This window comes from Carya illinoinensis, chromosome 15 (genome assembly GCF_018687715.1).
Source record: "Carya illinoinensis cultivar Pawnee chromosome 15, C.illinoinensisPawnee_v1, whole genome shotgun sequence".
In the NCBI taxonomy this organism is placed as follows: domain Eukaryota; kingdom Viridiplantae; phylum Streptophyta; class Magnoliopsida; order Fagales; family Juglandaceae; genus Carya; species Carya illinoinensis.
In genome coordinates, this window is record NC_056766.1 from 34702246 (window position 1) to 34714511 (window position 12266).

Genomic DNA, 12266 nt, shown 5'->3' on the forward strand with positions numbered 1-12266 from the left:
ACTCCAAATAGTACCAAAATTATTGGCCCCGCTTCAAGATTTCCATTCCATTTTTCTCTAACCAATGAAATTAGCACCAGAGACAAAGCATCATTTTCCGGTTAGAGACAATTAACGTACGTACGTGTCCGGCTTTCATGTACAGAGTATTGAACTCCTACTTTGTGCACAATTTTTTCTTAATGCATTCTATTCCCAATCTAAAATATTGAGAAATGATAGAATTACTATTACATGACAACTTATTTACAATTATGTAATAGTCAAGAATCTAATAGCTTGATAGCATGTGATGGTCCAATTCTCCAAATGAAGAATCTGGGTTCGAAACTCTTTACCCATTTATTAAAAAAAAATATATGTAATAAAATAATTTTATTTTTATTTTTTATTTGATGGGTTTAAATTTAATAAAAAATATATATTATATTTTAAATTATACATAAATTGTGTGAATTGATAGTAAGCCTATCATTTCTCGTCTAATTATGCACTTGAATAATGTATAGTGTAAAAAGTTTCAAATAAGATTATTTTTTTCCGTTAATATTTTGAACACTCCACAATAGGCCTACAACCTGGCCTTGTATAGCCGGTTTTGCACCCGACCTGACCCACAAGACTTCATTTTAGGTGCTAAACCAAGATAACTCGACCTAAAAAAAACTAAACCGGGTCGAATCCGTATGACCTGACTTTAAAAACAAGGGTGTTTTCCACAGAAACAGAAATTATTCACAAACCATGGGAGACGAAGAGACCTACTCCTACGAGCACAACCATCTGTGGCCGGCTTCCAGAAACCACCACTCGACGAACAAACCCGTAAAGCTCGAAACCATTGCAAGCGCCAAGCCCGAGCCAGAGGAGAAGTTCGCGGATCTAGGGGACGAGTCGTCATACGAGTTCAGTTGGTTCGGCGGAGATGACATCTTCGACAATGCTCGAGAGCCCCATTTTTGATGAGAGGAGTTCAGGCAACGCTGACGTGTTGAGTTTTTCCGAATGAGGGAGGAGGACGAGTCGCTCTACGCCGATCTGGGGGAGCTACTAGAGTGCTTCATCGTCTTCCGCAGCGTGGGACCACGACTTGAGATCTGCTGACACGTGTGTATCTGGACCCACCCTAGCATGTCCCTTCCCCCCAGTTTGTCAAATTTTTCACGTTTCGTGCGCCACAACCGGTTCTCTTTGTTACTTTTTTTTCACTATTTTCTATTTTGTTGCTTTTCATTTTTGTGAATTTTTTCTCTGCATACCGTTGGCATCCATGTTGGCTAGAAGGACGTGAAGTTGGTCGCCGGAGTGCTTGAGGCTGAGTTATTTAGTCGGATGGGTTGACACCAATTTACAAACCTGTTATTTAGTCGGTTGGAGACCTATTCAATTGATAACCCAATAAAATCTGGGTCGGTTCAGATCATCATAATTGGGTCTCTCGGATGTGCGGGTCATATGCACACCCCTACTCCACAGTTGCCAAATGTTTCTTTTTCCCAACCGTTGCACTCCCTAAAATACTGTTAAGAGACCCGCCCATATTTTTTTTTCGTTTTTTCTCAATTGAGCTCTACCTCAGATTTATACCTCAAAATCTGCTAAAGCTGCTGGTTCTTATTTCACTGCCACAACCCAAACAAGACGAGCATATTAAACCACAACCCAAATAAAGATTGATTTTTCAAAATTTGAGAAAACCCTATGTTTGTTGTGGCAGATGAAAATCTTGATTTGGCTGCGATGTTTGACATAGAAATCCATGATGTTTGCATGTTTCGGGATACTGCTTTAGTGAATGACTGGAAATTCTATGTTTTTGCTGTGTTTTCAAGCATTTCATGAAGATGAGTTCCGTATCAGAGCATTCTACGAAAGAGTATGAAGGATTTACAAGTAGAAATGTAGTTGCTAGTAGGATTGTTTTCTAAAAAATGACAAATAATAATGGCAAGGGGGAAGGTAAGAGCATTGGCATTGGCTTCATCGAAAGCCAAGCCAAATGCATAAAATGATGAATGTGTATATCAAAGCTGCATTGGATTAGTCAAACAAAACAATGGGGAGTTTTGAGCTACAGTATTTCTCAGTTTTCCTTCAAATTTGAAGGACTACTATACACTCATCAACCGATTATTTTACTACATTTTAATTCCTAATAGCTGTACTTTTATTTTCCCTCTCTCATTTTTCCTCCCTGCGTTTTCTCTCCCCATTTCTCTCTTTTTCATTTTTTGCAATCCACCGGAATAATACTCTCGAAGTCTTCATGCAGAAACCCATTTCATCAGAGAACACTGGTGTCTGGACCTCAGATTTTCAAGCGAGCTTCTTCTCCAAAGGCAACCCGTATGTGTTCTCTCCCCCTTTCTCTCTTTCTCTCGTTTTCAAGCTCTGCACTGATTCTTCCTTCCTTCGATTCTTCATGTAGAATCATTCTTGGTTTTTGTTTAGGTTGGCTCAGATCAGATTCGCATGTTCGATCAGATTTCAGGTTCGTTGGATTTTTTTCTCCTGCAACCCTAGTTTCATTTCAGTTTTGGATTTATGGTCAGCTCCAATTGGGGTTTTTCCTCTCGGCTTTTGGCTGGGAAAAATTTATAGAACTCCTTTTGCGTAGGACTGACTTTGGTTTTATTTATTTTTTAATTTTTTTTGTTGATTTTCTAAGGTGCACTCAGTCTTGCCTTTGGCTCAAGCAACCACACTAATTTTGGTATTGTATTTTTTGGATCCGTAATGTATTGTTGGCATACTTGTAGATTTTAGTGGTTGTGTGTGAGATAATTTATATGGTGACTGTTATATGGACTCGTTTCTTAGGTTGGTATATTGCTATTTTGCATCTATTTGTGTTCCAAGCAATCCCAGTGTTCATGGTTGTGGTTGGAATTCCTGTGAACATTCTGTGTTTCATCTTAATTTGTTTGTGGTCTACTGTCTATTGGTTGGTATCATGCTATTTTGCATCTATTGGTTGGTATCATAGGTTTTTGGTTTTCATAGTCTGTGACATTGTGATCATGGAGCAGTGTTAAGTTTTCTTTTTTTTTTTTTGCATAGGACTGAATGTAGTGACCACAATACATTCAGTCCTATGCAATGTAGTGGTATCATAGGTTTTTGGTTTTTGCTTAAACTACATATCATGCTTAGGATTGAATGTATCATCTGAATGAACCGTGCATTTCCAACTTTTAGTGGCTGCCTAGCCACAAGACTTCCTTATAAAACATGTGGCTAGGCAGCCACTACGAATGGAAAATTTTTTTGTTTATTGAATGGAACTCTTTGGAAGTATTTGTGGTTGGAAAATCTGAATGGTAGTTTGTATTTTGGAAGTGTTTGTGGTTAGAAAATTTGTGAAGTAACTTGTATTTTGGAAGTTTTTGTGGGCTATTTATTAAACTTGTATTTTGGATGAGTTTGTGGAAAGGAAAATCTAAATGGAATCAACTTTTTGTGTCATTTATTAAGGCTGAATTAGTATCTTTGTTATTCACTGGATTTATGACTTGAGGCTGAATTTATTAACTTAAGATTCTGGATTTGTTATTCATTTATTAACTCCAGATGTTGGATTTATTAAAGCTGAATTGATGGATTTATTTTAGTTGTTTCTCCATTCTAGCTTTCAGGAACTTGCATTGTCATACAGGAGCTTGGATTTATTATGATGTGTACGTCCTTGCATTGTCATACATGAGCCTGCATTTGTCTTGTTTATTCACAAATCAAGTATTTGAGATCAAATTCTAGAGCAACAAGCTCAATATAAATAAATATATATATTTATATAAGTTAATAAAAGGCAGATATATATATTTGTTTGGTTTTCTAGCTGCCTTCAATTAAGTCAAGGAACTGGAGTTAATTTGTTTGGTTTTCTAGTTGCCTTCAATTAAAATATATAATATCCCACAATGTTATACCGTGTTTAGAATGAAACTGTTGGCTATTAAATCACCACTATTGATAGGTTCTCAACATTAAAACAATAAAAAGGAAATCATAAATATAACCACATTTTAATGAGTACTACAATACACCACAAGGTGTTTCCATATTCAAGAAAGTAAATTATGCTCGGCCATGCATATTCCATAAGTGCTCAATAAGGTCGGCTTGGAGTTGAGAATGGGTGCCTCTATCTCTAATACGATAATGGTGGGCAATGAACTCCATGAAGTCAGGTATATTATCTCGTGAAATAGGCTCAAATGGAGTATCATCATTGACCTCATAATTGAATTGGTCAGCCCCAAGATATAGATGACGTTCATCTTCAATAATCATATTGTGCAAGATAATGCATGTGTATATAATATCTTTTAGAACTTTAGGTTGGAAATACCTTGCAGGTCCACGCACAATTACAAATCTAGCTTGGAGTACTCCGAAGGCACGTTCCACATCTTTCCTTGCAGACTCCTGGCAAGCAGCAAAATGTTTTTTCCTTTTTCCATGTGGAGCAGGAATTGTTTTTACTAATATTGCCCACGAAGGATATATACCATCAGCAAGATAATATCTCATTGTGTATTCGTGACCATTAATAGTATAGTTGCACGGAGGAGCACGACCTTCGGCCACCGCAGCAAAAACAGAAGATCGATCGAGTACGTTGATGTCATTATGAGACCCAGGCAAACCAAAAAAAGCATGCCATATCCAAAGATCATAAGAGGCAACAACTTCCAAAATGATAGTTGGTTTATTTACGTGACCAGCGTACATACATTTCCAAGCACTAGGACAATTTTTCCATTTCCAATGCATGCAATCAATGCTATCCAACATTCCTAGAAACCCACGCCTTTGTTCAACTTCTAGTAACCTCGCTATATCATTGCTGGTTGGATACCTCAAGTACTCACCTCCAAAGATTGACACAATCGCCTTTACAAATTTCTTCATACTCAACCGTGCAGTGCTTTCTCCAATTCTTACATACTCATCGGTAAGATCTGCTGTTACCCTATATGCGAGCATCCTAATTGTCGCGGTCATCTTTTGAAGGGAAGACAATCCAAGCCTACCACTAGCATCTCTCTTTTAGACAAAATAATCATTATGAGTCTCAACTGCAGAATGTATGCTTAAAAAAAGATCACAATTCATTTGAAATTGCCTCCTAAAAATGTTTGGCAGATATATTGGTGGTTGAGCAAAGTAATCCTTCCAAAGGCGCTCATGACCTTCCAATGGATTGCGTTGGATGAACATACGAGGTTGAGAATTAGGAAGACATGAAGAAAATGCTCCCTCGGCTGCATGTCGTTGTCTATGTCGGGTCGTTGCTTCTATCATAAGATCCTCATTATCAAAATAATCTTCATCTAAGTTATAAAGAGTATTTAGAAAGAGATCCATAGGGAACTAAGAGGAAAAAAAAAATGCAAAGAATTGGAAGAAGAAATATTGGTTTTTGATAAGTGGGAAGTAGTTAAAGGATGGATATATTTATAGGGCTTAATCCAAAACTATTAGCTACATCTAAAAATCTTGGCAAAAGAAGGACGGTTAGCTACATCTACAAGTTGGCTTGAAGAATTATGGATATGAATGTTGGGTATTGTGTATGGTGGAATGAATGTGTTTGACCAAGGATAGAATTGTAGATGTAAAGTTTATGTAGAAAAGAAGGGTGGTTTGTGGAAGTGTTTGTTAGTTTCAAACATTGTAGATATGAATATTGGTTAGATAAAATATTGGCATAATATAATTGTTGGATGAACAGATTGTATATGTGTTTGTTGGTTCCTTAAATTATTATATGTATGATTGTTATGTAGAAGAAGGGTTGACAAAATGTGTTTGTTAGTAATTAGGTTGAGGAAAAAAATTAATTGGATATCAATAATTTAAGTATCAAATTAAATTATTAATGTACATATAGTTAGTTTGATAGCAAAATATGAAAAAAAAATATTATTATTAAAAAAATAATATTATATTATTATTTTGATGAATCCAATGGCTAATCCAATGTGGGATTATGGATAGAAAGGTTTTAGATTTATGGAAAACTTATACTTTTCATCAAATTTTGAAGATGGCTTTAATGAAGCCAATGTGGATGCTCTAAAGGGAGCTGATTTTCCCCTCTCCGATTGCTTCATTTGCATGCTTTTTATTTCGTAAGCTAACTTTTTTCCTACTGATTTTCCTTTCGCCAGCCAAATAGCGAGCAACATTGGTGGAGTGGTTGAATAACACTCTCCCTGATGTTATCTTACTATCGAATGCATCAGATGACATGAAGACTTGAGAATGTGTTTAAAAGAAACTAAAAATAATATGGTTTTGCTTGCTTTGTTTTTAAATATATTCACAAATCTTTTATTATTTTGTTTACTATGTTTTTTATTTTATTTTCAATATGTTTGATTGATAATACTATTTTGTGCCAGATATTGAATAAGCTCAGACTCGGCTCTGTGAGTGAGGTTGTTGAATTGTTCTTTTTTTTTTTTCATTCTTCTCTTTTTATTGAGATTTATTATGGATGCTGGATTCTCAATCCTAACTTTCATTTTCCATTCCAGGAAGGTGATTCTAGTTGTTCTTCAGTTTCCGCAGAAAATATTAAAAGCTTTCTATCTTCAATGGACGATTTGCTGATGACCAGATTCAAGATGTCAGACTTAGTGAAGGTACTAATATATTTTTCAATGATTTTTGCAAGTCCCATGCAATCATCTAATAGTGACTTATGGCCACTTTGCGATATCATATATACACACAAGATGGTTCTTGGTAATGGATTAACAACTCTTAACGTACATGCTCAAGATAATGTGATTTACATGCGGGAGTGAGCCTTTGATAATTTGCTATATACGACACTTCTATTCCCCTTTCATCTCACTACGTAAATGTGACACTTTTCATCACTCTTGCGTCATCTTTATATCTTTTGTAAAAGAAAGTTCAAAAGTTGATGAACAATGTCATTTCATCATAGTGGGATGAAGGTATAGTATATAGCAATTTTCTTTTTCTTATGCGTGTCTGCTTCTCCTAGTTGGCCTTTGCTTCTAAATGTTCCTTTCTCTCTCTCACACATTAGTGAGTTTTATGCAGGGATCTATGAAGAGTGTTATTGAATGCCTTGCAACCCTTATAGCACAATTTATGCCAAATGTTGTTGTAGACAATTTTTCTCTTACCAGTCTGATAACTAATTGTGGAAGCCCTCATGGGGATGCATCCTCCAGTGGACATTTATCTCAATTATCTGGAGAAGAGAGGCAGAAACTTGTATCTAACTCTGATTTTCAACATGGTTGGAGCAATCCTTTCATGTCAGGTATAGTTGTTGCTCTGTGTGCTTGTGTTCATGAGGTCTTTTAGGAGTTGTATGCTATGATCCTTATTTCTCAATGTTTAAAATTAGCCATAAGGCTGATTTTCTTTCGTTTGTTAAAGCTGACTACATTCTGCATTCTTTTTTGTTTATCCACTTAGTTAATGTTGCATGTTTTCTAGTCTTGCATAAAGCCATCAGTTGCATTAAAGAATCAGGCTGGGCAGAAGTAGCATGAAGTGTTTCAACTCAAACCAGGGCGATTCTAAGACCTTTCCCTCTCTAAATCTTCAGAGATGATGAAGACAAACTGTTTGGATGTAACTTCTTGAGACCTCTTTTCTTCCCAAGAACCCTTAACATTTGGTCAGGTCTTAAATCTCTTTTCATGATCAATCTCTCTCATTGCAGAATGCCCCAACTCAATCCCTATTAATTGTTGTGAATGGAATTTTGGATGAAAGCACTGAAAGAAAGAATGTCTATATCCTTTGTTGTACAAATTTCTAACTTATCCACAAATAAGAGGCTTTAGTAGTTTATTTGCAAAAACATGTAGAAAATAATATCTTGCGAATAACTTCATAGAAGAGATTTCTGCAAACGGAGCAAACCAAAATGGAGGAAAGGAATAAATTTGATGAGGATGATTTTATAATTGAACTGACGAAAAAAACGGATCACAACAATCTTGAACTTTCAGCATTGAAGCAGGAACTGGAAATTACCAAAAAGACATGTGGAATGCGATGCATGCATGTGGAAAGAGAAGCTACGAATCCCAAAATACAGCTTGAGAAGAGGTTAAAAGAACTTTAGCGCTTGTTAGACAATTCCAAAAAAATCGGATGTTAGAACAATTTGAAAAGCATAAATATGAAAGATTATCCAGGAATCCAACGAAATCATGCACCTCAACTAAACTTTCACACCAGCTGGTCAGCCTTCAATACAATTAACTAGTTTGGGGTGCTTGAAGCATTTGGGATTTTTGTTAAAAATTTGCTATTAGAGAAATCCATAGTCGTCAAATTCTGTGAAAGAAAAAGAAAAAGAAAATTGAAGGAAATTTATTGCATAAATAAAATAAAATAATTATTGTAGACTATAATTGTACCTTGGGCTTGAATCTCTTGTCTGCTAGCTCCTTGATGAAGCTACCATGCATTCTAAAGACAATGAGTTTATTTCCATTAAAATTGGATGGCAAAAATTGTAGAGAATATTCAGGCCAATCAAGTACTCTTAACTCATTTGATAGATAAGAAGGTCCGTACAAGAAAAACATGCATTATGATTTATAAACACACTAGGTGTTTTTCATCTATATAAATGCTTCCGGATGCAAGCTTATCTCTTTCTCGCCTTCAGGCAAATTTGCTAGTAGTATGCCTTTGATTTTGTTTGTTCTCTTGTAAGAGAATACGTAAGAGTGTCAGCAGAATTAGAGCTAACATAAAGTTCTTCATTAATTACATCATGTTAAAAGTAATGACTTTTGTGTTCTCTAGTGTTAGAGCCACAAAATATTTTTATAAAAATAAACCTACAAATTGATATACCTCCATATGATACGTTAGATTTACTTTACAATAAAAGAAGAAAAATAATACTATGCCGTCTAAGTTTATCCCTCGATTTGACCTCTCATGTAAATTATTTTTTAATTTTTTTATTTAATGGTTAAGAAAGTGACTATTAGTTCATTGATGAAGTTAATTATATCTTTATACATTTTATTAGGTTTCTTTTTGTCATTAAAAGAAACGCATTTCAAAAATTAAAAGATTAATGCTGATTTTTCATTACTATATTCTCTTCTTAAGCCTATCCATGCTCCTTGATTAATTCACCCGCTTGTTTGATCGTGCTTTCAAAAGGAAGTGACGACACTAGTGAGATTCAGTATTCACTTTAAAAACAAAAGGAATTTTATAGATAAATTGAAAACAAAATCTATTTGTAATTAAGTTTATAGAAATCCCAAAAGTCTTAAAGCTCATTCCGGGAATTAATTAGTGGGTACTGCAAGTTGGCTCACAAACATACTTGTAATGCGTGTTTGTGCTTGAACAAGATAAAAACAAGATTAGATATTGATAAAGGGATTCCACAAAAATAAATTTATAAACTGACATAAATTCATATAATATGTACTTTAGATCTATTTTACAATAAAAATTCCAAAAAGATATAAAAAGGAAAATATTTTAACCATAAAGGGATTACATACAAGTAAACTCATAAATTAATGTGACTTGATATGATTCGTCAGATTGTAAAGTTACTTTTATTACAAAGCAGATCTAATGGATACTATAAATCACATCAATTTATGAGTTTATTTTATATAATCTCTTTAAGTATATAGCAATTCTCATATAGAAAATGCCCCTATACTGGCAAAGGTTACAAGTCTAGGCAAAATTTTTCATTTATGGATACAGCCGCGCGATCTTCCGAAAGATTGAGATGCACTCAATCATCTTTTGTTCCATGATCTGAGTCTTCCAACTAGGGAAAAAGCCTTCCAGTTGATTACATTGCTTTCTCACCTCCAAATTCCATGGCCTCACCAGTTTGATTATATATAGCAAATTGTAAGAGAAATATTTAGAAGGAAGAATTTCCAATTCTCATTGATTGAATAGTAGAGCAATACAAGCTAATATATATACACTTTTAGACTTAACAGAGTCGTATGGACAATATGACGAGTAGTTGTCATGCGCTGCTGTGGAGAGGTAATTGGCAGAGTTTGTTACAAAAGGAATCTTGCCAGAGCACTACATTTTACAGAGGCAGTACATGCCAGAGCACTACATTTTACAGAGGCAGTATATTTACATAGAAGGTACAGCACACAACCTAGTCTATGTAACACCCGATTCTTCTAGATTATTAGCAATTGAGGTGGATGCCATTTACTGTGTAGCTTCTGATATGGAGGAAAGAGAATGCTCTTCAATAAGCCCCCTCGAGCCGATCGGTGTATCAACAACTGTGAGGCTTGATCTGAGCAGATGAAAACGAGAGGATGCTATAGGTTTGGTGAGAACATCCGCCACTTGGTCTTTGGATGGAAGAAAAGCAACCTGAAGTGTCTTTGCAACAACACGATCTCGAACAAAATGAAAGTCAATTTCCATATGTTTGGTGCGGGAATGAAGTATGGGATTGACAGAAAGGTAGGTTGCATCGAGATTATCACACCAAAGCAATGGAGTTTTTGGGAGAAAAACATGAAGTTCTTTAAGGAGTGACTGAATCCACAAGAGTTCAGCAGTGGTATTTGCAAGGGATTTCTATTCAGCCTCAATACTTAAGCGAGCAACGGTGCGTTGCTTGCGAGAGCTCCAAGAGACAAGATTTTGACCAAGAAAAATGCAAAATCCACCGGTAGAGCAACGGTCATTGGGGCAACCTACCCAATCCGCATCAAAGAAGGCTTGAAGTTGGAGACTGAAGGATTTTTTTATGAGAAGACCGAAATTGATTGTGTGCTTCAAATACCTTAACAAGCGTTTGACAGCTTGCCGATGAGAATGTTTGGGGTTGTGCATAAATTGGCAAATTTTATTTACTGCAAAGGCAATGTCAGGGCGGGTCAAGGAAAGGTGTTGAAGACTCCCAACAACACTCCTGTAGAGGATTGGGTTAGAAAAGGAGGGAGTGTCTGAAATGGAAAGTTTAGTAGAGGCAGCCATTGGAGAAGTTACTCCTTTGGCCGAAAGCATGTTAGTTTTGGATAGGAGATCATGAATATATTTCCGTTGTGAAATGTGGAGACCATCGGACATATATGAAATTTCTAGCCCAAGAAAAAATGACAACTTGCCCAAGTCTTTGATAGGAAGAATAGAACCAAGGAAACTAACAAGATGATCAATCTATGATGGATGAGAACTGGTGACCACAATATCATCAACATACACTAAAATAAAAATTGTGATGGATTTTGAAGAATAAACGAATAATGATGGATCAAATTTTGAGGGAAGAAAGCCATATTCGCATAAACAGGAGCTGAGTTGTGCGAACCAAGCTCTTGGAGCTTGCTTTAGGCCATAGATGGCTTTCTTTAAACAACAAACATATTCAAGATGTTCAAGATGAGTGAAGCCGATGGGTTGGGTCATGTAAACAGATTCAGTAAGATCGCCATGGAGAAAGGCGTTCTGAATATCTAATTGCTGAAGAGGCCAACCATTTGAGATAGCTAAAGATAACACAATCTGAATGGTTGTAGGTTTCACAACAGGGCTAAAAGTTTCAATGTAATATATACCTTTCAGTTGATGAAAACCTTTCGCAACGAGACGTGTTTTACAGCGTTCAATGGTCCCATTTGCATTATGCTTTGTGCGAAAAACCCACCTGCAACCAACAATGTTAGAGGAGGGGGGAGGGGAAACTAGAGTCCAGGTGTGATTATGAATGAGGGCCTGAAACTCAGTAGTCATGGCGTCACGCCATTCTTGAAATTGGGAAGCAACAGAGCATGAAGATGGCCCCTCTAGAATGGCAAGTGAAGTGATGAGACATTGTCGAGGTGGAGGGTAAGGGATGGAGCCATCGGTGAAGTTTTTGGGACGGGAGGAGTCTATTTTTGATCGGGTGACAATGGGAGACTGAGGAGGTGGGGGAGGTGGGGGGGGGGGGGGTTTGGAGGAGAGGGTAAAGCTGCTGAAGAAGATTCTGGAGTCGTATTCGTGGAAGGGGATGAGGGAATGAGAGATGGGCTTGTAGGAAAGGATGGGCCCGAAGTGGAATGTCGGTTCTGAGATAAGAGAGAAGGCCTGGGCCCGAGAATTGAAGGAGGATAAATGGGAAGAGTGGTATGTATTTGCTGAGAAGAACTGGAGCCCGACAAAGAAAGTGTGGGATATGGAAAGGAATTTTCATTGAAGAATACATCTCGGGATATATACATATGACTGGTCGATACATGAAAGCATTT

General features: G+C 36.4%; 2 protein-coding genes across 2 annotated transcripts; one reads left to right on the forward strand and one right to left on the reverse strand.

Annotated features, from left to right (window-relative positions):
- Positions 1-1393: 1393 nt before the first annotated feature.
- LOC122296858 lies at positions 1394-7353 on the forward strand. Its single transcript, XM_043106656.1, has 6 exons — positions 1394-1876; positions 2273-2346; positions 2452-2491; positions 6411-6446; positions 6546-6653; positions 7084-7353. Exons 1-6 carry the CDS (start codon positions 1796-1798, stop codon positions 7351-7353), a joined length of 609 nt encoding a protein of 202 aa, XP_042962590.1. The 5' UTR covers positions 1394-1795.
- Positions 4025-5412, reverse strand: LOC122295950. Its single transcript, XM_043105238.1, has one exon. The coding sequence runs from the start codon at positions 5005-5007 to the stop codon at positions 4078-4080; it is 930 nt and encodes a 309-aa protein (XP_042961172.1). The 5' UTR covers positions 5008-5412; the 3' UTR covers positions 4025-4077.
- Positions 7354-12266: the final 4913 nt, after the last annotated feature.

Bases quoted from the DNA above. Each gene is read 5' to 3' on its own strand.
- LOC122296858 (XM_043106656.1), top strand. From the start codon at position 1,796: ATGACTGGAAATTCTATGTTTTTGCTGTGTTTTCAAGCATTTCATGAA. The intron at 1,877-2,272 runs GTATGAAGGATT...GTCTTCATGCAG, and splicing joins TCAGAGCATTCTACGAAAGA to AAACCCATTTCATCAGAGAA. The intron at 6,654-7,083 runs GTACTAATATAT...AGTTTTATGCAG, and splicing joins AGATGTCAGACTTAGTGAAG to GGATCTATGAAGAGTGTTAT.
- LOC122295950 (XM_043105238.1), bottom strand. From the start codon at position 5,007: ATGACCGCGACAATTAGGATGCTCGCATATAGGGTAACAGCAGATCTT.